Raw genomic sequence first — 27,614 nt, forward strand, 5'->3', positions numbered from 1 at the left:
AGCTGAAAGGCAGCACGTTACTTTGCTTACAAAAACACTCAGAAGCATAAAGGAAAATGAACAGGGTTCTAAACAGAGAATGTATTGAGAATTGTAAGCAAGTTGAAATTTCAGGCCAAAATAATCAAATGAAAAAAATTGAACTCCACAATTTTGCGGCTCACATTTATGTCCTAAAAATTGCAGTTTCTTTTTAATTGCTCCACAACTTTCTGGTTTAGTGAATAAATCATATGTTTTCCCATCTAATAACTTAATGAAGGTTATAATGTAACTTTCACATTTAAGAATATCTATATACAGTTTTAGTTACCTACAAAATGCATTAAAAATACTCCAAGTCCTAAGCACGGACAACAGTCACCACTGCTGATCCCTGAAGCAACAGAGAACATAATGTAGTGTATATGTTTTTTGCCTATAACAGTTTCTGCTACCTTGACTGCACAAATTGTACACTGCTCGCCTATACCTTTTCTTTCCCTTAATACTTGATGCGGTTTGTGGCATGTTAAGCTTCTCTAACTCTCATACATTATGTGTGCGCATCTAATATGTGAAGAGGCAGTTCTAACGATTATTAGACTAATGAAAAAGTGCAGTTTGTTAACTAAACTTTTAATTTAGACCGACTAGTAAGGTAGAGCACTGTATTACACTCATTTTTATGCTTTTATAATCTTATGCAGCACTCATTAGGCATGCGTTTAGATAGCCTGTTCCCAATTTATCTTACATTGACACAGGGGTTCGCCTAATAATTTACTTGTTTAATATTTTACGCTTCAATATGATGTTTATTAAGCCTGCATAAATAATTCATAATGTGCAACATATATCCTACCATTATAGCTGTTATTCCTAGTGATGCAATATCGTGGATATACACACTTCAGCGCTACTAGACAAGACAAATGCACGTTCACTCTAGCATGCTAAACGCTTCTATCTTTCTGTTTATTTACCTGTATTCCTCATGTCATATATATATTTAAAAAAATGTGCTGTCTACACTGTAAACTGTTATGAAAATGTGTGCAGACGTTGTCGTGGCTCTGCGCGCCTGTTGTTAATCTGAGCACATGAAAAATAAAGAATTAAAAAAAAAAAAAAAAAATACTCCAAGTCCAGATTTAGACACTCTGGACAGTCAGAAGCATACTACAATTTTCTTTAGCATTTTTAAAGTATTGGAAACATACCCAGAACCATTACAGTAGCCATTGCCACCGTGAAGTTGCGTGTTCCTGGCGTGGATGCTCGGCATATGTAGACACCTGCATGTTGTAGCTTCACGTCTGATATAATGAGGTTTCCATTTCCAAGAACACGCGTGTTAAAGACATCAATTGGCTTGAGGTCTAGAAAAAGACGAAATGGATCAGAGTGTGTTTTAATTACAGGAAATATCAGATATAGGATTCATTATCTATAGATTGTCTGGCACACATAACCTTACCAATGTTTACACAATGCATGTTCCAATAAATTTTACCTAATCTACTCCAAGATACAATAGGCTTCGGGAATCCTGTAGCCATGCACTCCAGTGTAATTGTTTGATGTAGAGAGGTAGTTATATTTTGAGGAGCTGCAATGATGGTCGGTTTCTGAAAAGATTCAGATTCTGTACCTTAAAGATTAGGGGAAAAAAAAAAAGAAATCATTTTTACTGTATCACTTATCACAGGTCTCCATGTATACTTGCTGTTCTATGTCTATGTCCACGCTCTATGGGTGGGCTAGATATTTTATTTTTATGCCACTATTAAGCTACATGATATTTTTTGTGTTCTCATTTAGAAGATGCCTTTAACACGGTTCCACATTATTTTGCTTAAACATAGAGGCAGTGTTTTATGAAATATACTTCTACTGACTGCTTTATTTCCCAATAAGCCCATAGGACACGGCAAGATCTGCTGTCAATGCAGCCGTTTTCAACACTCTCTGCCTCTATGATCAAGGCTGCTTCTTTAAGACAGTGTTTTTAAATCTATCCTCGGGACTCAAACACAGGGTTTGAGGGTAAGAATACCAGGGCACAGGTGTCTCAGAAATATTGATCCATTAATCAACTCACATGAGTCAAAGCATGAATAGTGGAAATTCTGCCTGTTGGCGGGTCCTTTGGACACTTTTCAAGAACACAGCTTAAACAATGGCAATGCATTTCAAACATCCCTGAAATGAAATACCTGGCAGAACCGTTAATACAGCTTCTGCGCTCTTCCGTCTGTTTGCAGTAGTGGTAGCTACACATCTGTAATTTCCAGCATCCTTTTTCACGACTCCGTAGATCTGAAGTACCCCTTTTGACAGCACAGTAATCCTTCAACGATAAAGGATAAAATAAACATTTTCTCACAATACTGAATGCCTGAATTTCAGAAAATATATGGCATAAAAAGTATTTTTTTATTCTTCTTCAAGAAGTGCAATGGCACTAAATAACAATATAGAAATCTGGTGTGCCAAATCTTTGGCAAAAATCAGACAGAAATTTCACTCCTCTCCTTTTTACTGCAAACTCTACCTATAAAAGTTCCTAATTGTTTGTTTTCCTCTCTTTTTCCCCCCTGAATCTCCGTCATATTATCCATTTAAGTCTCTACCCTGCATATAAACCTCTGTTGATTAGTAAACTTCAACTGACCCCCTTATACAAGATAAAACCCTTCTGAAGGAGTTCACCCAATCTGCCAGTAACCATTTCCAATCCTTCATATTAGTCTCTCTCTCCTACTATGCATACCTTCTTCCTTTGCACATATCAATTATTTCACACCCTCTACACTCTTTAAAGAGGCAGACATACTCATTGTGTTTACTCATCTTTGTGAATAATGAATATTGCCTTCCAATATGGGATTCTCCCTTTTCATCTGTGTTGGTGGCTACCCTGTATGTAGACACTGAGGTCAGAGTGCACCTTTTGACATACGTTCACTATCAATGCTCTAGAGTACAGGGAAGACAACCTTCGAAACTCCAGATGTTGTGGACTACATCTCCCCTGATGCTTTGTCAGTATTATATCTGTAAGATCATTATGGGAGATGTAGTCCACAGCATCTGGGGTGCCAAAGGTTGCCTACCCTCTACTCTAGAGAGATGTTAGTATCAAAATATTGATACCCTACAAGTATAAATGGTATATAAATGAAAGTTACATAGAATCTGAATGAATTTCACAATCCACAAGCACATACCTGTCCATAGCAAGCGGCAGAGCTGTACGATTGACTTCCCAGGTAATGATAGGTGGAGGGTTGGATGTTATTTTACAAGAAAACCGTGCAATGCCTCCCTCATGAACCTCAACAGAAACAGGTTGCTCTTCGAATGCAGACATTGCTGAAAGAAAGCAAAATACATATGAGATAACAAAACTCATGAAAACAATCTACAGAGGCCTGTCAGTACTATGTATATATATATATATTACAGTTCACAAAAAGCATACAGGTGGTTAAATATACCAAATAAATAAATGTTTGACTTCTAAATACCACAAGTAATGAAGCCTCAGATCACAGCTGTTGTTGGACTGCAACCACAATAACTCAAGGCTGAGCAACTCATCATGAACGTGGCAGTTCTACATCATCTAGGGATGTACCGTTAGCCCAGCCCTGCATAACCCGTAGCGGAACTCTGCTATGGAAACGGACTAACACGCTGTTTCCTTTGTAAAAACACAGAATTAAACTGTAGATTCTGTCTCACTACAGTCACCTTAACTCTTGGAATTGCTCATGCAAACTAGATGTCAGATTGTGACATTTTAACAAATATGTAATGAAATAAAGAAATTGATTTGTGTCAGATAAAATGTTGCACAACTTACACTAATAGAATGCTTTTTTGAGAATTGATCAGACAATTTTAGTTTTAAGATAGAAGTATCCAAACAGGAATAAATAAATTAAAAATTCTGATAATTTGACCTAAAACTGCAATTCCCTGGGGAATTCCCAGTGATTCACGGTTTATTAAATACACTCTGTTGAAACAATTCAATTCACTCTGGATTTTGCAGAACTAGAAATGTAATTTCACATTTTATACCGGTCTCTTTTATATTCCGTATGTAAATTAGGTCTTGTCGAATACCTCATTATATAATTGTAAAGCGTTGCAGAATATGTTGGCGCTATATAAAATGATAATAATTTAACAAAGTGTTGTGGTCCGAAAAGTTCTGCAAAGACATAAAAGGGAAGGAGTCCCTAATTGAATGTGCCATCTCCCCCATGGATATTGATCAACATTAAAGTTAACAACCAAATTTGAACCAGCAAATGAGCATGCTTAAGCACGAATGCGGCAGTTATTCAACATTTTCTCGGGTGATACAGATGTATTGTATAAAAGACCAGTTTCACGTAACAATACATCTGTTTATTTTTACATCAATGTAATTGTCCCTTTTGTACACAATGAATAAAAGAGAGAAGGTAAAATCTTATCTCCTGGCAGATCTGCCAACAAAACAAGACATTTCTTAAATCTACTGTAACATTCACTTTACAATTGTTTCTGGTTTACAATTATCTGATCAGCCTTGGAGGATAAACTATTTTTCTTTTAAGTTATCTATTCCCATTTTTGTCTCCCCTTCCTTTTATCCCTTTTCAATTCAAGAGAATAATAACCAAAACAAATGTATACATTTTAGATAAATCATATATATATATATATATATATATATATATAGCTATCTCAGCGCTCACATCAAGGATGCTTCACAAACGGCGATAATGCGAGGTTATGCTGTCATAGGCCTGGAAATATATAATTGAATGCGCCAACACAAATGGAATATAGAATCTTGCCGGTGATCTTCTAATCTAGCATTTTTAACACTTTTGTACAAAGTGCTTCGTGAGATGGCCTCTGAGCCTACAATCTGAAGGTAACAATGGAGGGCCTGAGAAATTAGGTAGCAGGGGAGAATCTTAAACAGATGATTGCAGGAATTAAGAGGCATGGAGTCTTCAATTGCCAAAAAAAAGAAAACAGGTGAAGGAAAGCAGGTGATTGTATTAGAGGAGGACTATAGCGTTAGAAATACCAACCTGTATTCCTAATGCTATAGTGTCCTAGCAGATCTTTAGATTTAGGGCATCCCCATTTTATCTGTAAAAATAAAGAAAGAAAAAAAAGTTTTACTTACCTTCACCCTATGGCTGCCTCCTGTGACGTCATTCTCGAGCTGTTGTTGGTGCACTGGGGCCGGGGTGTGTGTGTGCACGTGCACCCCTCCAATCAAATGCTTCTCATAAAAAAACACTGAATTCATTGCTTTCCTGTGAGTTGCATTTGGTCATCTGACAGGGTTTCATTTGATTGTTTCAGAGAAAGCGCCTTTAGTGACGTTCAGCAAGACAAAACTGCAATGTTTAACATTGTCGTTAAAGCTACGGGGCCACTGCAACCAGACTACTTCATTGACAGGAGGTAGGTCCATCAGTTCTCTTGGCATAGCTGTCTGTTAGTAGAAGAACATACCTGCTCTCTACAGCCGGTATCTAGCATCAGCTATGTCAGTGATGGCTGGTCAAAATCAAGCTTCCAGGATGTTTTGCTAGCCTTAAGCCTGGAAAAGGATCAAGGGAGTCACAGATTGGCAACTGCTGGAAATTCATCTTTTGGCCATGCTTGATCTTCATTGACATAAAGTGGTCTGGGAGCTTCTAGTGTTCCTTTAAGTAGTGGGTAGTTAAATAACGACTTATAAAAAGAATGTGCATCTATTTAGTGGCTGGGAAATTAAATTAAATACATTGCATGTCACATCCAGGCTAAAATACCTACAATATAATAACTCTGCCCAATGGCAATTATATATATATATAAATGAACAAAAAATAGGCTGAGAAATTATATGCGCGCACGCACCCACTCTGGTGTTACAGTATTCCTTTTACACACAACATATAGCATCTACAATATAAATGGTAATAGCATGTGTTATATTTAATTGGCAATGAAACAATATAGAGTGTTTCACGGTTCTCGTATAATTAACATGATGATAATTAGCAGTCTGCGATAAGTATTCTCTAGTACAGTCACCGCATGGGATTCAACAGGATTCCTATTCATACGTTTTTTTTTTTACCTTGTGTATCTTTTTATTCCTTTTCGGGTTTATAGCGTCATTGTTCGCAGCTGAAATCTAATTTCTAGGGTAATTGCTTCTATTGTTAAGGCTCAATCTGTTATTACACATTTCGAAGGGAGTGCTGATGTCAATTCAGACTCCAAACTGTAAAAGCCATGTAGTGTTAAAGGAAACAGGCAATAAAAGTACCCACATCAAAGTCTTCAAGAGAGTTGTGTTGTTCATCAAAACAACCCCCCTTTCCAACATCGTAAATCTAATTGCCATTTTTATGGAAGTTCGCCCCTTTCTCCTTATTCAGTAGTAATCACTGACTTTACAACCAGCAGAAAACAACACTTGCTATTGTGTAGCAGGGTGTTAATGTATGACCTATCGAAGCCTTCCAAAATACTGTACAGGACCAAATAGTGCAAATGACCCCTGCAAGAGACAGGGTTAGCACAGACTATAGATAAATAAATAAATATATCCTGTCCTATTTTTTATTAATTTTTTTGCAAGGGGCTTATAAATTAGACAGTTACACAACAAACCTTGCTCATGTGCACATTTTTATCACCCATAATGCAATGTTGCTATGTACTAATGGGTTTCCACAGTGACTATTCAAGGTATGTTTTTTTTAGGACTAATGCATTTTAAAAACACAGTCTGAGCTTACACTACTGTTTGGACACTTTATGACAAACTTGGAGAAAATATATATATTTTTTTTCTTTTGCCGCTTCCATTGCCGTTAAATGGAATATCTATCTATTCAGACTCATAGCCCAAGATGTTTATAATTTGCATTATAATGCAGCATGTAGCCAGGTTTTAAAAGGAATTCTAGTGCTTAACACACAGAGATGGCAAGGTGGAACCATTTTACATTTTTCTACTTTCAGAAACCTTTTATGAAAGTAGAAATATTTATTTTGAATATCTCCTACCCCCAACCACCCTATAATGGTTCCATCTCGCCATTTCTGTGTTTTAAGCACTAGAATTGCTTTTAAAACCTGGCTACATGCTGCATTATAATGCAAATTATAAACATCTTGGGCTATAAGTCTAATAGCATAGATATTCCATTTAACGGCAATGGAAACGGCAAAAGAAAAAACATATATTTACAGTATTTGGAAAATCTCAACCTAATCCTGTGAGTATTTTGGTTGAGGCTCTTGCAGCCCCACGAGTAATTACTGTAAAATATGTTCTATTCTCCTCTATGCGCTTTGGGTCATAGTGATGTTGTACTATCCATTTCCACAGCACTTTCAAAGCTCTGATAAAAATGTTTCCTGCAGAGTCTGCCTTGGAAGGAGGTACTCCAATAACATGGTGTGATCATCCATCCATCTACCATTTCTTTTGGCATAGCTGTCTGTTAGTAGAAGAACAACTGCTCTTTACAGCCGGTATCTAGCATCATCTAAGTCAGTGATGGCTGGTCAAAATCAAGCTTTCAGGATGTTTTGCTAGCCTTAAGCCTGGAAAAGGATCAAGGGAGTCACAGATTGGCAACTGCTGGAAACCCATCTTTTGGCCATGCTTGATCTTTGCAATAACAGTAACTATTTGCAAAATTAACAACAAAGTGAGCGTGATTTTAAAATCATCGACTCCTAGTGTCAAAGTCATGGATCAATTTAATAATTAAATATAGCTGATGTTTGCCAATGCGTTCTATATACTAAGTTATTATTTCCTACACTAAATGAACTCCCAGGATTCCAGGACTTCAATCAACATTCCAATCTACTTTGTGGTTTACAAATCAAAACAGTTTAAACGTAGTTGTTACTTCCTACAGCTGTCAGAATCTATTACATACCAGGACATGTAAAAAAGCAATGTTTGTTGGTAGTGTTGCTGGCCTATGGACCTTGCCTTAAAGAAGGGTTTGACAAATTTGTTTGGCTCCTAACTTTTTTAGCTGGCTCCTAGATTTCAGTTTTTTGAAGGGACATTATAGTCACCAGAACCACTACAGATTAATGTAGTTGTTCTGGTGCCAATAGCCAGTCCCTGTAGCTTTTTTGTTATGTAAACGCTGCCTACTAGGACCTCTAGTGACAGTCACTAGAGAGTCCTGTGTCAGTGCTCTGCATGGAGGCGCTGAATGTTACCCATAGAAAACATGCGTAATACATGTAATACATGCGTAACACATGAAATACAGGAAAGTATTGGCTTAGCTGAGATCATGGAGATCTCAGCTATGGAGGCGGGACAAGCAAAGGCAAAACCAGCACGGCGTGGGAAAAAAGGTGAGAAAAAACACCAATCATGTGATCGGAGGGGGACAGGTTCTCAACAGACACACCCACTGACACAGACATATCCCCCCCCACACACACAGACATATATATACACACACACACACACACACAGACATACACATTTACACATACAGATATATACACATATACACACAGACAGACATACACACACATATATGTATGGAGGCAGCCGGCTTAGGAAACTACAACACTTCCTGAGCCGGCCCCCTCCATGCTCCCGTGGGCGGGCAGCCAGTCCGCTTCATTGTTTTTTGCCCAGCCGGCAACTTTAGGTAAAAGGCTGACAAATCCCAGATGCCAGGGCAAAATTTGTAGTCGCCATAGCGACCTGGCGCCTGGGATTTGTCAAGCCCTGCCTTAACCCCTTAAGGACCAAACTTCTGGAATAAAAGGGAATCATGACGTGTCACACACGTCATGTGTCCTTAAGGGGTTAAAGGATCTCAAATTTTGAATGTACCTAATATTACTAGGTGCTCACAGAATCATGGCACTCTGTCTATTGTGTAAGGCACCACAATATAGTATGAGTTCTATAATAACACAATGAGAACTGAATTTACTAGGAATCTCATTTAAACTTATTGCCAAAGACCAATTATCATATTTAATGGCTCACATTTAAAAGATTGTAAGCTCATTTGAGCAGGGCCTTCTTCCCCGCTCGTCTCTGTTATATTCTGTATGGCAATTACTTGTCAGGTATCCCTTTTCTATAATTGTAATGCACTGTGAAAAATGTTGGCGCTATATAAATGGTAATAATAATAAGGTGTATATTTTGAGTATGCGATCATCCACGAGCAAACACCTTATGGATAAATAAAAGTAAACTTATTAAGTAACACAATTAGCAAAATAATTATCGAGATAAACAATATAGAAGTGACAGTTAACCTTCAGAAACCAAAATTTGATCACACCTTTAAAGTCTCTTAGATTCATCAGGAATACTCAAATTTGGTACCTACGGTAAATATTGTGGTCAGTTATTTTTCCTGCACCATACCCTTTTTAGGGACACAAAGGAAGGCCAATAAATATTAATCTAATGTGCAAGAGTTACGGAAATATAAGCGCGTACATACTTCTCAACTGCAGGAGTGAAAGAGGAGCGTTCACGCAACTTCAGTTTGCGTATATTTTATTTAACCAGCAAACGAATACGGGAGCAAGTTTCAACCGATATAAATTATTCTATACTTCACATGTCAAACAGAGCAGACCAAGGAAACCTGCCAGTCTAACATTCAGTGACTAATCAACCAATTTCCAAATGCACTTGGCAGCATGCTTATCATAGAACATCTTTTAGATATCACCACAACTGACAGGGGAGGTGTCTTGTATACATTACATAACAGCTCCCAGAAATGGACCATTCCAATACGCCAACCTCTATGAAACTAGGCTGAGGGTTTAATGCTCCCTAGAGCAAAATGCCATAAAAGACAAAATCACGGTCAAGAATGTATCATCATTAACGCTGCCAATATGCTCTTTAGACGTAGAACTCAAAAGCTCTTACAGACATCTGTTTCCAATCGTTTTACTCACAGAGAAGGAATTAAATGAATACACCTTCAAACATCATTATCTTTAAACAGTAACAGAGGGGGTGCAGCTTTCTGATTTGCATAGGTGAAGCTCAATGTTGCACAGTTTGCATGACTTCAAGTATTGTTTACTGTAAACTTGCAATGAAAAGATTTAAAAAAAAAAAGAAAAGAAAAGAAAAGAAAGCAAGCAAGCAATTTAAATTTTAACAGCTATTTGCAATAGATTAGTGTAGACGGTAACATTCATATGAAAACCAAATTGCAAACCAGGTCCAGCTAGGTTTAACCCTTTCTGTTGTAAACAAAGCAGTTTCAGAGAAACTGCTATGTTTACATTTGGGTTGATCAAGCCTCTAGTGGCTGTCTCATTGACAGCCGCTAGAGGTGCTTCCGCGCTTCTCACTGTGATTTTCACAGTGAGAAGAAGCCAGAGTCCATAGGAAAGTATTGAGAATGCTTTCCTATGCACTGGCTGAATGCGCACGCGGCTCTTGCCGCGCATGCGCATTCAGCCGATGAAAGCCAAAGGAGGAGGAGAGTCCCCACCGCCGAGGGAGCCCGGCGGTGGAGAAAAGGTAAGTGTTTAACCCTTTCCTCGCCCTAGAGCCCGGCGGGAGGGGGACCCTAAGGGTGGGGGGGACCTAGAGACCCTGTAGTGCCAGGAAAACGAGTATGTTTTCCTTTCACTATAGTGGTCCTTTAAGGCAAAAAGTGCTGATTTGAAAAAAAGTGTTTAGTGAAAAACCAGAGAAATAGGGCTCCACTGGGATCCATTTTAAAAGGACTCTCCAAACACCATATGTTCCTTGCATAGGCGACGGTGTTCACTATGCCGGTCTCTCTTTACAGTTAAACTGTAGCATGTTACAAAAATCAACAGAGAATGTTGTAATATAGCTGTATATCACAATAGTCCCCGTTAAAAATTATAAACAGTTTCTCTCTAGATCGGGGAGTTTACTTCAAGGGTTAAATTCTCTCACATGTTCCCCCCTCCTTAAAAGGAAGAAACCACTGAATGGCCAGTTTAACACTTCTCTCAACATGGCAATAATTAAAAGGTCAGAGGGCAGGCAGGAATATGTTTAAAGGGACAAAAACAACACAGCAAGTTGGAAACCTAAACAAGAATCGGTATTTTTGTCACAAGGCATACTAAAAGAAACAAACTAGAATTATTAGACTTTTGACATATTTGCTCCAAACAAATGTATAATTCTACTTGGAAAATGTTGCAGCGTTGGTAAGAATTAGGTAGCATATTTCAGTCAGATAAGAGTACTCAACAACTATAAAAAAGGCTTTATCTGTCTCTTCCTTTCGCATGAATATCTTTATTATTATTATAATAATAATTATTATTATTATTATTTATATCGCACAAATGTATTCTACAGAGTATTGCGATTTAAAAAAAACAGAACAAAAAAACAGGATATAACAGCAAATGAGAGACAACATATTACAAGTGGTAAAAGGAATTAAATGTTACAGAGGGTTCTGCTCAAACAAGCTTAAAATACATCTAAAACCTCAATTTTGGTGTCTAACTTCAAAAGCGTAATTGGCGTACTAGGACACCTGCGGCATGCAGTAGTATTCTGTGCAGGCAACCGGTTGGCTAGAAAATTGTGTATCATTAAAATGAATATATAAACAATCCAAACATAACATTTCCCTGCTGGGACAGGCATGGGAATATTGATCATTGATTTCAGTTAGACCATTTGCCTGCTATCATTGATTAATGTGATACGGTTAAATAGATCCATGATAGCAGGCAAATGGTCTAACTGAAAATATGCAGGAAGGGTGCGAATTTGGAAACAGCAATTGTTTATTTAAAACCATATGGTGAACTGTGTGTTCCACCAGACATTTTCAATGACCCCTTTCCTCCGATCTCCTCACTTTCAACCCATCCCATATGGGTTTCCCTTTCTCAGAAGAGATCTCATGCCAACAGCAGTGCATGGCCAACGAGATATTCGCTAATTGCTAAAGAATAAGCGAGAGACTACATTTAAATTATTCATTTATTTATAAAATATTTTACCGGGAAGGATACATTGAGATTTCAAGTATGTCCTGGGTCCACAAAACATTGAATTGATACAATAGGGTACGATATTACAAAAAAAAAAAAAAACAATATAGAAACACACACATATATAAATTTAACAAGCGATGTGACCAGAGATCAATGGGAAATGGAAACAGGCAAATCAGGCGTGTTTGTTGTGGATATGGCTGTGGTATAGGCTTTGCAGAAATTACAGCCATATCTGTACGGCCGAAACGTTACTGTCATCACTGATCACAACCTGCCGCATTGGCCAAACAGAGTGTCAGGTAACCACGGTAAGCTGCACTTATCTTGCATGGTATCCGTGAATTGGGCTTGCCAGCCTTCCGAAGCATACATTGTTAAAACTATTAAACTCTGCCAATCATACGTGACACATTTTGTTAGTTTGTTTATTAACGAATATTGATGAACTATAGCTCATATCCTCTCTAGCAATCTTTGGTCACCCAGCCCGTGACACCAACATTTCATATGGCCTTTCAGAGACACTTTTATATTTGTGCTCAGACATATTGCTGTGGAACTCTGTACATGCACACCATAAAAACTGAGATCATAGAAAAGAGGTACAGAGGCATTAAAGTACCAATTGTCCATGTGTCCAGCAGACAATGTTACAGAAGTATTTTCTCGTGCTTAGCTACCATTCCTGTAAGAATTAACTTGTGTAAGTAGCTAAGTAGTCACATGAATACTACACAGAATTCCTACTGGGCTTAAACAGGATTCACAAGTAATCAAACTGTCAGATATAAGTTGCATTAACCGTATCTGTAATTATTTGCTGCTGTGCAATAATATCTTTATGACTGTTCGTATCTTTGTGATTTTAAATCTTGAAATGTATCTACATGTTTACATTCAGTTACTTAGCTACATTCAGGCAAATATACAGACGCCTTCACACACACTGTCACACTAGGCAAACACATTCTTGCATTCACACACACTGGCACGGTATACGAATACATGTCTGCTTACGAACAATCTATTCAACACTAATAAAACCAAACACTCGCACAAACACATTGACAAGTCTCTATATAAACAAGCCTCTAATTCATCTTTTTATACAAACAGATTGACACGTTGACACACATCCTTGCCGTTACACATTGACCTGCAACACACACAATTCTGTATTCACGCATTCGGCATTCTAAAAACATATCCCTGCACTCACACACACTGATAAACAACACATACATTACAACATTCACACAATGTGCAATACAAATACACACACACAGACACTCCACACATGGATCACTACAATTGCACACATTTTGACACTAAATATGAACATACTTCTGCACGCACACACACACTTTTTACATAAATAGGTTTCTGAATGCACACACAAGTACCTTCAAAGCATATACACACCTGCATTCACACGCAGACAAACTCTTACTGCAAATGCTGCCAACAAATCACAAAGCATTCATATGTGTTACGCAAGGAAAGCTTAGAGCTAGTTAAAAGCTTCGGACTTGAAATTATTCTTCAGAGCCCAAACACAGAATTAGTGTTGTAGATGGACTCATCCTAAGACAGTAACCACAAGGAGAATGATTTTATTTAGCTCTACACTTACCCCAAGAACAGAAATGAATGCTTTAGTAATTTTAAAAAATACATAAGGTCAACAAAGAAAACACTCACAGATATTATGGACCCTTTTCAGATTTGTTGCAAGTTACATACCGGTACCTTCTAAATTCACTCTGAAAAAACAATGTCAGTTAAAAACAGTAACCTGCTGTGTAACCTGTAACCTGCTGATAATGTAAAAGGAATGAAAAGAATTACAATAGGAAAATGTAAACTTCTAAATACAAAAATACATTAGATAGCCACAAAATTATCTCTGAGAAGCAGCACACACACACACACACACTTTTAAATTCTACAATACTGATCTTTCTTTTCTGAAAAGGCACTTTATAGAACATGCTATAGATTTTAACCTGGCCTTGACTTATGCAATGCATTATTTTTTCACAAACAGAAATAGGAACAATTCAGAACATAAATCGTCATACAAAAAAATTGTGGTTTAAATTTCCATTTTTCCATTGAATAGATTTTGCATTTCCTTATTTAAATGCAATTGTTTTAAAACCTACATAAAGGAGATTTCTTTGAAATCTGTTTTGTGTTTTTCATTTTACGTAAACGATAAAACATACACATTTACAAATGTAACGGCTTTCCCATGATGACTGAAGGGATCTGTAGGCTGAGAGTCTCAGCTGACACTTTCAGCCAATCACTGTCCAGCTGGCAATTTTAGCCAATCACTGCAGCTCGACCAAATGCCAAGCAGTAGAGGAGATAAAGCCAGAGCAGCGCATGGTAGATTCTACTTCAGTGTTAATCCTTTTTAAAACGGTTTATCATTTGATGGAAAAAATTTTGTTGTGGACTCTGGGCACCATCACCACTTCATTGCCATGACGTGGTTTTGGTGCCTGGGGTGTTCATTTAAAATACTAGCTGTAATTTTTGAGTGCAACTTTATTATTCAAAACAATCTTCCAAAAATAAATAAATAAATAACACAAAAAAATGTTATACATGGGATTTCAAAATGACTCACAGATGAAATGCGAGCATTCTTTATATATATATATATATATATATATATAAAGTATTTTGGTCATTTGGTTCCCTGCCATTACTAAGCGTGATCTATGGTGCCTTAAAAAATAAAATGCAAAATTCAGCAATAAAGGAGATATTTTTCCAAAGTCAGCTATTATGGCCTAAATCTTTTCCACATTAACTGCTTAGTAAATAAATCCATTTCGTTCTAAGAACTGAATAAACACTTAACCCATTAAGGACCAAACTTCTGGAATAAAAGGGAATCATGACATGTCACACATGTCATGTGTCCTTAAGGGGTTAATGTAAACATATTCCTGTGTTACGATAACTTTAGTCTTTAAAGAATGTCAAAGACCATTTTCTCTGTGTGTCAATTCGCATTAACGTCTGTTTATTATTTGTGTGTTCTTCACAATACAGGTTTTACAACTCCCATTTCCCCATTCCTACTCCATACACTCTCCATGCACTACTGGGCTTACTTTTTTTTTGTGAAAATGTAAGAGTCTGTGATATCACAGTAATTAGCAGATAACGGCGACAATGCTTTTTTATCGTGAAGGCTAGCTTTATGAGATCCAAGGATTAATCTTATCCTTACAAAATGAGTTTGAAAGCAAGAAATTCGAATCAATAACGTTTTCTTCAAAAGAATAAACAGCATGTTAACATCTATACAAAGACACAAAACAGAAATACACTTTTTTTGTTTCCCACATAGAGATCCTTTAATTGCTTGGAAAACCCCATTTCAGAAAATTTCAGAAAAGAAAGTTAAGCTTATATATGGTATCTTTTATTCATTTTGTAAACACTACATCATTAACTCTGCTGGCAGAGGGGAGATCTGGCATAATGTGCAAAAGATACAATGTAGCTCTCAACACTCCATTAAACCCATGATTGGATGGAGAGGATATACAAACAGCCCAGGTGATGCCACAAAAGGCCCATAATGAGGAAATTAAAACATTAATTTGAATGAAAATGATGGGGAGACTTCAACTCTGGGAAAAACCGAGACTACGATTTTTTTTTGTACATAAAAAAAAAAAAAATCTACTTATTACCCAGTAAAATTACAGACTAATCATTGAGAAGCAGAAATGAACAAAGCAGGACCCCACAATGAAGAATTCTCAAGACTTTAGATATTTGCTTTTCATATAGACAAGTTTAGGCTTTACATAATCTGTTTTTCCCAGCCACTTTTTAGTATAGAGATGTGGCTGGAGAACGAGAGTGTGCCAATCTACCCATGGTCTGAATCAAAAACCGTATTTCCATCCAGCAGCTGTCAAATGAAACCCTGTCTAACCATTTACAATGGTGTACTTTGCCATGGCTGCAAGAAGGCTTACGACAGTATTAGATTCAATATGGATTATAAAGATATATGGATTGAAGTAAAAGAAAAACAAACACCTCTCTGGAAATTAAAAAGTGAAAGAAAGGCATATATCTCGTGTTAACCTTTTTTAACATGATTCTCCATTGTCTGAAGTGGTCTGGGTGACTATAGTGTCCCTTTAAGTATGGCATCTAATAATATCAGGAATATATTATAATATTTAACCTCAACATCTGAGGAAAGGGATTTTACGGGTAATTATTTCAGGAAAACAGCTTTGTAATCCCTTTAACTTTCAAATGCCTTTTCTTACAGGCATCTTGTAAAACTATAGGTGACCTTTAAGTGTTCTGTTATAAAATCAGTCTAACATACTAATAGTGGGGTAATCACCAAGGAAACCAGTGCAAACAGCAGGCACATTCCAGGGGTGACTCCTCACCTTTTTACATTTTGCGCCACTTTTTAGAACAGGACACTGATAGATCTATGGCTTTTCATTATGCATACACCTGCTCCAGACAATGCATACAGGAGATATGTTATCTTGAATGATCTTTACAAACAGTGCAGTGACTCCACAAGTGACAGATACATTTTAAATTGTAATTTACACAGTGCTCATGCTTCCTAATATATCAAATGACCAAAGAGGGATACTATCCTTTGGGGATGCGGCTGGAGTGCATGTTGAAAAAGCAAAGTATGAACCGATCTACACTTAAGCATCTAAAGGGACACTATGGTCACTATAATCATTTCATCTCATTGAATTGGTTATACTGCTAGGAGTTCCCTGGTTATGTCCCTCCATTCAGTGTTAAACCATTTTTGAGCAGTTCAAAATTGAATGAGGGCACCTAGCTACAGTGAGCCTGGACCCAACTGGAGTTGTGGCTAAGGCAGAGATTCCACACTAATATAGCTAGTCATATCAATTGATACCAGCAATGGGCGCTGTGATAGGCTGAAAGTTGTACTCTCTGCCAATTAGGGATCGACCGATATTGATTTTTTTTTAGAGCCGATACTGATAATCTGTGAACTTTCAGGCCGTTAGCCGATAACTTACAGATACCGATATTATTCTGTACATTCTACACAAATCTACTGTGAACATTTTTATTATTTATTTATTTGCAAATCTTTTTTTTTATTAAGGTAAATGCACAAAATATACATGCCAGTCACAACTGTTTATGTTTTCAAGAATATGTGTGTGTGTAGTGGATGCAGTGAGAGTATTTGATTAGTGAATGCAGTGTGTGTGTGTGTGTGTGTGTGTTTGTGTAGTGGATGCAGTGTGTGTTTGTGTAGTGTGTGTATAGTGAATGCAGTGTGTGTTTGTGTAGTGTGTATATAATGAATGCAGTGTGTGTTTGTGTAGTGTGTATATAATTAATGCAGAGTGTGTTTGTATAGTGTGTGCATATAATAAATGTAGTGTGTGTTTGTGCAGTGAGTGTTTGTGTGGGTATGGGGGGAGGGATTTTTATTTTTGTAACTTTTTTGTTTTTGTTTTTGTTTTTTTAATATTACATTATTTAACATTTTGTTTTAGTTCCCCCTTCCTGGTTCTTACTTGGCCAGGGAGGGGGTTATGGCATTCCCTGGGTGGCCCAGCACACTATTACCTACCTTCCCAGCGGCTCCCTTCGGCCTGTGTGGCCCGTGGAGCGTTGCCGTGGTAACCCATGGCACCGCTCTGATGCCCGCGGGACTTGCAAGATTTAGACAGGGGAGCTGCTGGGAAGGTAAGTAAGAGTGTGTTGTGCCCCCCAGGACAGCCGTGAGCCCCCCCAGTACCCTGATGGCGGCCCTGGTCTGCATTATCGGTAATATCTTTATCTTTATTGGCAGAATATTATTGCTGAAAATACAGAATATCGGCCGATAATCGGTTGATCCCTATTGCCAATCACAGCCACCCACTACTGTTCAGACTAATGCTTTCTCATTATCCAAAGCAGCACAGACGGGAAGGGGATACCGGAGACTCTCAGTTAGCATTGAAATTTTAAAATGGTTTAAACACTAAATGGAATGATGTCAACACGGGACACCAGATACTATAACTACTTTTACGAGATGAAGCAGTTAGTGTCCCTTTAACTAATATTCTGCAGAAGGAAAACATGGTAGATAATTACAAACTGAAGCTTGCAAACCTTCATTCCGGCTTAGTTTCTCCACTTGGCACTTCCATGTACAGCTGTTTGCACTCACTGAACTTACAGTATTCGAGTAACTAGCAGAAGGTCTTTGTCAGACATGGTCATAACTAGATGGGAGACATTCTGCACACGAGCCAGCAGGAAATCCTTCATAACGCTTTGAATAAGCCATATCAAAACAATTTATAGTTTATATTGGTAAAGCAAAAGTAACACACGGGTCATATTTCATTAGCGGAGAGCTGGGGCACTTGCTCTAACAGAGGCAAGAGGTTAACAGGAGGGATCTGCGCTCGTTCGCTTATTATTTTTGCTGCAAAAAACAAGTGTTCTTTTATCTCCCACTTCCGAATAAATAGGAAAGCCAGAAGATAGCAATAGATCTATTAAAATTACAAATTTTCACCTAGTGCTAGGGAACAGCTTCACCAACTGCCTTCTAATATTACCCAAATAATGTAATTCAAAGGAACATTCAAAAACCATAACCATTGTAGTGCGTTGTAGTGGTTATGGTGTCAGGAGTACCCTTGGGTTCTGTCCCTCGCCACATTTAAGAAGTCATGTTTAAGAAATGCTCCCTGCCTCTACTACAGTTACAGAAGAGCGAGAAGCTCTCTGTCTGAACCAAGCACGTCAAATCAGTGGACACGCTCAGCCACTGTGTACTGCCGAAACATTTGGCTTCTCCTGTAGTTATAATGGTAGCTAGTTGCAGAGGCTGTGTGTCCAGGTAAGAAGTCAAAACCATTCTAAAACGGTGTGACTATTTATAAATGAAGTGATACCAGGGTACGAATATTGAATTTGTGACGAGCACTCACCAAATGTACAGTATCGACAAGGGTGCAAGGACTCCGGTTTCGCCAATCCGGCATAGAATTCAAAAACACAAAAGAAAGAATGTGGAGTACTCCTTTTGATGGGTTTAAAAAAGGCACTTAGTCAAAATGTTGCTATTGGGTGATTACTAAAAGGGATATCACTTGAATCATAAGGCGTGCCAGGTCACTGTGACACCATAACCACTACTGCGTGACTTTTATTTACAAATATCACACTGCCGGGTATATCCACTAAACAGTAAATGGGGTGAGCTGTAAAGAGTTTAGTCATTGCCTTCCTCTAATTTGATGTGTGATAGAGAGCTCAGTGGTTCCTAGTCAAGTCATCAATGCAAATCAAGAGTAGAGGATTTAGTTATATCACAATTCTATTTCAATTGGGATACTGACAAAACCTGAACCCTAGGTGTGCCTTAAGGACTGAATATATTAAATGGCTGAACCATAGCAGAGGGAGGTACTTTGGGCATTTGATAAACCTGGGTTTTGCCAAATCAATCAAAATGGCTGACACAAACTAGGTTGAAGGTGCTAAAAAATTTTTTTTGCACCTTGCCTTTAGTGAACCTCAGTAGTTATGGTGCTTAGAGTGTCTTTTAATCTTGCATCGCACACTTTGACTGAAATGTAACTTTCCATTGGTAAACAAAAAAAGAACAGTAATAATGAATCAGGATCTTTCGCTTAAAATAACATCATTGGACCTTTTATTATTAAAGTATAATTTCACCAGAATGTATTCCAAATGTTTTTATTTTGTTATAAATTCGTATTACAAAGCAGTTTGAGAAGGGTTACAGGAGATACAGAGTGCATGAGTAACATATTATAACATGGTATCAGTTAGTTTACAGAGAATGTGATGGTTTGGGCTGAAGGAGCCTGTGTAGTTTGGCTACTCAACGAGTTGATCACCTCGTTACGGTATGTGATGGTTTCACCATATTTATACCATGAACAGTGTTGCAATAATAGTTGCGTGATTCAGAGCCCTCTATTTTTGTAGTAGGGTGTGGACATTTTCACGGTAGTGGGTAGTTTTGGCGTTCCATTGGGGTGTATGATTTGGGTGTTATTTTGGGGGTGGGTAAGTATATCTGGTAGGTTTCTCGTGTCACATTACTTGTCGTGTGGGGTTTCCTCAGTTGAACGGGTGTTCAGTTGTGTATCTTACTTGGTAGTGACTCGTATCAGATCTTGGCGTGTAGGTCTAGTAGGGAGGGTCTGTCGCTGGGGCTTCGGGTATGAGGTTCAAAGCCTAGCTGTTAATGATGCTAACCGAGGAAGGTGAGATTAGTGGGCTGCAGAGGGTCGTGTGTCGGGGTGTATCTGCGCTCTGAGCTGTCTGGTAAGTGGGGAGGGGAGCTAGGGTTGCTGGCTTATTGGTCATTGTAGTGTGAGTAATGGGGGGGATGCCCCTGGTGGGCTGTCTCGCGTGTGTCTTTGTTATGTGTCATAGCCACGTCCCATTCGGATGCCTGGGGTTGTGGTGCACGTCGTCCGTTCTGTGTCTGGGGGTGGGGGGTTGTGGTTTATACGTTTCTGCTGGGTTGTGAGCGGGCAGGGTCGCCCGGGTGGAGGGGAGGGGGGAGGAATGAGGAATAGGGGCCAGAAGATGTGGATGGTTCCAGGGCAAACAGGGTGGTGTAGAGGGAGGTAGGGGTGGGTTAGGTAGGGTTCAGCTCAGGTCCCGGTCCAGCTCCCCCGGCTCCGACCCAGGCGGAGAGCCCCCCCTCTGCTCCTGAGGGTTGTTGGTCTCCTCCCGGTGCTGTGTGCTGTGGTAGAGGCGAGCCATCGTAGCCAGTGGTACCAGGTGTCGTGGTAGCGTTGTATGCGTCCCGCCGCTGAGAGGATGAGCTCCTCTATTCTTCTGATGTCTTCCACTCTGGTCATCCACTCACTTAGCGTCGGGGCCATGGGTTTTTTCCAGTGTCCCGGGATGAGGCTGCGGGCCGCATTCAGGAGGTGCGGGATCACTGACTTTTTGTATTTGTTTATGGGGAGCGGGGTCAGCTGGAGCAGGTAAGTTTCAGAATTTCACCAGAATTTAAAGTCAAGGACATTTAAGAGCAAGAAGGTCCCTCTTAAGTTACTGTATGTTAGCGCTTATCAAATTTCAATCCCTGGGGGAGACAACCTGCCTTTGTTTTGCTCAGTTACTTGCCTGCTGAGGAATTAAATTACATTAAACACAGCATGACTGCGATTTTAATGGATAGATCTAAAAGCCGCCGCAGAGGGGACTGTAATTTCCAAAAATTAAAGGGTTATTACTATCGTTTAGAAATACTGCATGGACCTTTAACCCTTCCACTGCTACAAGAGCCAAACAATTCTGTGAACAATTCTATGAATTTATTACACTGAATTATTACACTGTGGAAAAAAAACGTTTATCTTAAATGTCTGTATGTTAAGATATCCATGAAAAACCAACTATGCATGCTTTAAAAATAAAATAAATTCTACTTTATGATCAGACTAAAATGCTTTTATAATAGCAACACTTCTGTTAAGGGTCTCTCATTAGAGCTTGTTTCGTCTAATATTTTATATTTAGGTATATGGTTACATGTTGTTGTACACCTGCAACTTTAATTCCACTATGCTATGTTTTCAGCTGCAGGGTTAAAACTAGGGGGACCTGGCACCCAGACCATTTCATTGAGCTGAAGTGGTCTGGATACCTATAGTGGTCCTTAAAGGATCCCTATAGTGCAGGAAAACAAACTCGTTTTCCTGACCCTATATCATCCTTAGGACACCCCCACACTCAGGGTCTCCTTCCCTTGGCACTGAAGGGGTTAATTCCCCTTCAGTTACTTACTTTAATCCAGCGCTGGGCTCCCTCCCTCGGCACTGGTGACCTCTCCTCCCCCGCCGACGTCCGCTCCAGAGGGGAGCGGAATGTGCATGCGAGTGCATTCAAACAGTCCATAGGAAAGCATTTCTCAATGCTTTCCTATGGACATTCTGCAAGCTGGATGCGAATTTCGCATCCAGCGTCAAAGAAGCGCCTCTGGCGGATGTCAGGAAGACAGCCACTAGAGGTTGGATTAACCCTGCAATGTAAACATAGCAGTTTCTCCGAAACTGCCATGTTTACATCTGCAGGGTTAAAACCTGGGGGACCTGGCACGTCTAATATTTTATATTTAGGTATATGGTTACATGTTGTTGTACACCTGCAACTTTAATTCCACTATGCTATGTTTTCAGATGCAGGGTTAAACTAGGGGGACCTGGCACCCAGACCACTTCATTGAGCTGAAGTGGTCTGGGTGACTATAGTGTCCCTTTAAGTATGGCATCTAATATCATCAGGAATATAATATAATATTTAACCTCAACATCTGAGGAAAAGGATTTTACGGGTAATTATTTCAGATGACTTTAAGGTAGGCAGGCAATGTAATGGAGCAGCAGGAAATGCTAGCAGAATGCTTGGTTGTATAGGGAGAGGTATTAGCAGTAGAAAGAGGGAAGTGCTCATGCCATTGTACAGAACACTGGTGAGACCTCACTTGGAGTACTGTACGCAGTACTGGAGACCGTATCTCCAGAAGGATATTGATACTTTAGAGAGAGTTCAGAGAAGGGCTACTAAACTGGTTTATGGATTGCAGGATAAAACTCACAAGGAAAGGTTAAAGGAACTTAACATGTATAGCTTGGAGGAAAGAAAAAATAGTTTTAAATTAGAGGGGAAAGGTTTAAAAATAATATCAGGAAGTATTACTTTACTGAGAGGGTAGTAGATGCATGGAATATCCTTCGAGCTGAAGTGGTAGAGGTTAACACAGTAAAGGAGTTTAAGCATGAGTGGGATAGGCATAAGGCTATCCTAGCTATAAGATAAGGCTAGGGACTAATGAAAGTATTTAGAAAATTGGGCAGACTAGATAGGCCGAATGGTTCTTATCTGCCGTCACATTCTATGTTTCTATGTAACTAGAGTCGTAAAGCATAAAGCACTGTGTAGTATGTAATATTACTTCCGGTATTTAGAAAGAAAACTAAAAAAGTTTGATGTTCTGCTAGTATAAATTAAAAGAAAACTCCCTCCCCCCCTCCTCCTCTCCCTTTTCCCGTACCTGGTGTCGGCCGCCTACCATCACCATCACTACCATCACCACTGCCACCGCCACCAAGGCCAGCCAGCCGCCAACCGGACGCCGACAATGCCGCCATCACCAACAACGTCATGGAACCTCTAGCTCCACTTACACACATACAATTCCTAACACAGTTTTAGTTTAACTTGATCTTAACTCCAATACATCAACCTCACTCCACTTTGCTAATAATGCACTCTAGGCTTAAGCACCTCTACCTTGTCAAACAAACTTACACACTCACATGTCCTAGAGGTTGCATATGTCTTTCTACTACAATATCTATCAACTTTGCATTAAATGCTAAGAGTTACCCAGATTTCTCAATATTTTTCTGTTTAATCAAATTTTTCTAATCCATGTCAATATATGCACAAAAGTTACGTTGCTTGTAACAAGGATTGTAAAATTGTTTATATACTCTGTAATGTGAACCGATTCATATGCTCATCACATCCTTACTCAACTTATGTATATGTGAACCGCGCAATGTCATTTCGATGTATCTTCCTTTCAATTTTACACGTGAGACGCGCATTATGTTATTGTACTTTACTTTAATGTACTTATATTCATTGTACTTTATATATGAAAAATAAAAATTTTAAATAAAAAAAAATTAAAAATTAAAAGAAAACTATAGAGGCAGGAGCACAAACATGTATTCCTGACCTTATAATGTTAAAAACACCATCTAACCCCTCTGCCTCCTTCCTCCCCTAAATATAGCAAAATCTTACTTTTGTTCTAGTCTGCTGTTGGCTTTACCACTGATCTGCTTGCTTGGCTGACATCATCTGAAGTGTTGATCTGAGCAAATCACAATTCTTTCACACAGGAAAGCATTGGATTGGCTGAACTTGTCAAGGAGGCAGATCAGGGGTAGAGCCAGCAATCTTCTATTGCAACCTGTAAATGTCAGGCTAACACATTTACAGATTATTTGATATACCATTAAGCACAAAATAATGTTTTTTGACTCTACTGTCCCTTTAAGAAGAAATACTATTGAAGGAATGATGCCACTGGTGAAAAAAATATCATGTAAAGAATCACTAAAGGAATCTGAGACATTTGGATAGTAAGTAAAGCAAAGCAAGAAATAGCTATGTCATGACATGCATAACTCCTGATAGTTCACATTTTTCCCAGCTATAGGTATACATAGGTATACATTGAAAAACATTTCAGACTATTTTCTGGCAAAATACACTATCAGCAAGCACTACAGGAGCAATGCCCAAAAGGCAGATCTGTAGATATACCTAAAAGGAATTCTTAAGTGTTAGGAATACAAATCTGTATTCCTAACACTAACTATAATGCCCCCTGGTCCCACTTCCATCTTCCCTCCCCCCACATGTAAAGGGTTAAAACGTACTCACTTTAGTCACTTACTCTGTTAAAGCACTGATGTCCCTCAAAACCCTGCTTCCTCCAACGAGGGGGGACTAATGCTCATGTGCGGCAAGCACTTTAGACCCTACCCATAGGAAAGCATTGCCTTATTACTTCCCTATGGGGATTTCACTGACGCTCAATGTCCTCAGGCAGAGCATGAGGATGTCCAGCATCAGTTAGGCAACCTAGAAACCATTAGGATCCAGGAAGTGCCTGTCTGATTGACAGCCACTAGAGGCAGTCTTAGTTCTGCAAGGTAATCATTGCAGTTTCTATAAAACAGCAATGGTTTACATTGCAGGACTAAGTTGGACAGTGACACTGCACCCAGTCCACTTCAATGAGCTGAAGTGGTCTTGGTGACTACAGTGTCCCTTTAAGGTAGGTAACGCAGTATGGATGCTGTACATCGACAATAGTGGCTACCCCACACTACAGTTTTCTTCAAAATTATTACCAAAACACTGGATTGTTTCCTGAAAGCTCAGAAAGACTTACGTTGTAAAGCCGAGTATTGTCCTAATGGAGCTAAAACCATTTGCCTCATTCCTTGAACAAACATTTTCCAGTTATTGCCTTAATCTCTGTTTGATGGCTAGCCAAATTAAAATGCTCCAATGGAGAGACTTTTCCTGACCCAAACGTAATCCACTCAATCATATAATGCATCTCCTCTATCTTAAGATAATGAATAGCACTCCATAGGGCGGTTTTGTCTTTTGACAAGCTCTTGACAGAAGAATGTGAACTGGAGAGTTGTACGAATCAATCACAAGCTGCTAGCCTGTGTCCGTGGAGCTTAGAAATGATGTCTGCTATGGTTCAGTGACCATTGGTTAAACTATTGCAGCCTATCTGAATAAACTAGTTTGCCACCCAACTTAATGGTCAGCTGAGATGTCCCCCCACTAAATTCTGTACATTGTTTCAGATTACCTTCATCCAAAACTAGTCCCCAATATATGAATTCCTTGTCTTATACCTCAACCAAGTCCAAATCTCCTTTAACCCCTTAAGGACCAAACTTCTGGAATAAAAGGGAATCATGACGTGTCACACACGTCATGTGTCCTTAAGGGGTTAATTACCTTTGAGAAATGAATGAGCTCCAAGCGTCTAAGTAGCACTGAAGATTATTAAGTAATAAGAAGAGATTGATAAGTATCGTACTGAAATGGAAGTACAAGCATACTGTACTTGGGAGAAAGATTTGCCCAGAAACACTTACAGCACCGTTATAGGAGTTATTTTTGCTTATCTCTGTAGGTTGTAGTGAATAATCTGATTTTAAATTGCATCCAATTACAGTCAAATTAATGTACCAACCACATTAATTTACAGAATGCATATACCTAATGCAGGCTAGTTTATTGGCACCAAAGTGGCTAAGTATGATCTGTTTTCTTTGGTGGATTGCTGAATGTTCATAATTATGTCACTAAGAGAAACGTTAAATAAAAATGTCAGATCATGCGATTCTTAACCTTTTAGACAGGGTCACAAATGTATGTGGCATCAGTTCATGAATTGTAAAATAAGCTCAGTGACCAATTCTTCAGTTGTGATATAATATACGCTACAGCATATTAAGAAAAGCACCTTAATTAAAACATTCCAAGCATCCCATGGAAGACAGGGCTGCTACAGTACACAATTTATTGTGGGCAGTTGCCTGGGGATGAATATGACGTGTCTGTTATTCACAATGGGGATCCACTAAAAATAGCATGGGGGCACAGTTTTGGATCCAGAATAAGGGTTTAAGAACCAGTGGTGTACTAGTTAATGAAGGACTTGCAAATGAGCTATAGGAAGATGCCCCAGAGGGTAATAAACACCACATGGAATCTAAATCACAAAACCTGGAACTAGTGCTTAGCATGACATTGGAGAGGGGCTTACATTTAGGGACTACCAGTAAAAAACATGTAACTGGAAGACATCTCTCGCTTAACTCCCTGCATAACATGTTGCTCATTGTGGCACCGAAGAGTCTAAAACAGCTTAGTTGCCGGGAGGGGGTGTAGAACCATTTTATTTATTAATTGCTGTTGTTTTAATATAGGCAATATACCCAATTAAATTAGTAAATGTATTGATTTTAAACACTGTGCCATTTGAACCTGCCACCCATACACAACTTATGAATAACACAATAAAAAAACCTATTCAGCTCATATAAACATACCGACACAGATCTGGACAGCAGATGAATGTCTATTGGCCCATTTGGGTTGTTTAAAAAGCCTTAGTGGAAACAATGGATACACATGGAACGGCTCCAGATGGGAGGCTCGCTGCCAGCGGCAATATGGCTGGGAGGCCCATTAACCTCAATGAGAACCCGCAAGCACCCACTTATCGGTGCAACCTTACGAGTTTGGTACTCAATTAGGACTAAACTGGCGTGGACAACAACCCCGGGGCCGCTGACACCGATCACACACAACCCAGACCTCGCTGGGGGACTCTCTCTACGCGACGTAGAGGCATTTGGGGACACGGACTGGACATACATGCAACAGTGGTGCACGAACGACTCGTTAAAACAGCTCCCGGACCTGATCACCGATAGAGTACCAACGGGGCTCGAAAGATACAGGTATTTCCAAATCAAATCGTTCTACCAAGCTCTACCAGGGAAACGCCTAATACATAGACCTCTAACAGAGTTCGAGAGAACATGCACGAAGCGACAACACTTATGCAGAGGAATCTCGAACCTCTATGCGATGCTGATATCCTCCACACAACATGAGCCCTTGAGACACACCGCACGCTGGGAGGAAGCCACCGGGGTAACGTTGACGGCCCCCCAGTGGACGAACATTCACATCTTGACTCACCAAAGCTCCATTAGCTCCAAACTACAGGAACTCAACTATAAAATATTGACCAACTGGTATAGAACCCCAGTGAGAATACAACAGATGATCCCGGACTCCTCGACGACATGTTGGCGCTGTAACAATGAAGTAGGCACAGCTCTTCATATTTGGTGGACATGCCAAAAGATAACCCCATTCTGGCAACAGGTACACGCTCA

General features: G+C 39.1%; 1 protein-coding gene across 1 annotated transcript in view; it reads right to left on the minus strand.

Moving 5' to 3' along the window:
- PRTG (protogenin) overlaps nt 1-27,614 on the minus strand; it is a 116,413-nt gene that overhangs the window by 62,111 nt on the left and 26,688 nt on the right. The window contains exons 3-6 of the mRNA XM_063445703.1: nt 3,213-3,357; nt 2,199-2,332; nt 1,496-1,633; nt 1,203-1,361 (exon numbers count right to left, since the gene is read on the minus strand). Of these exons, the coding sequence (XP_063301773.1) occupies nt 1,203-1,361; nt 1,496-1,633; nt 2,199-2,332; nt 3,213-3,357 (576 nt within the window). The remainder of the gene's footprint in view (nt 1-1,202; nt 1,362-1,495; nt 1,634-2,198; nt 2,333-3,212; nt 3,358-27,614) is intronic.

Source organism: Pelobates fuscus, chromosome 3 (genome assembly GCF_036172605.1).
Source record: "Pelobates fuscus isolate aPelFus1 chromosome 3, aPelFus1.pri, whole genome shotgun sequence".
In the NCBI taxonomy this organism is placed as follows: Eukaryota; Metazoa; Chordata; class Amphibia; order Anura; family Pelobatidae; genus Pelobates; species Pelobates fuscus.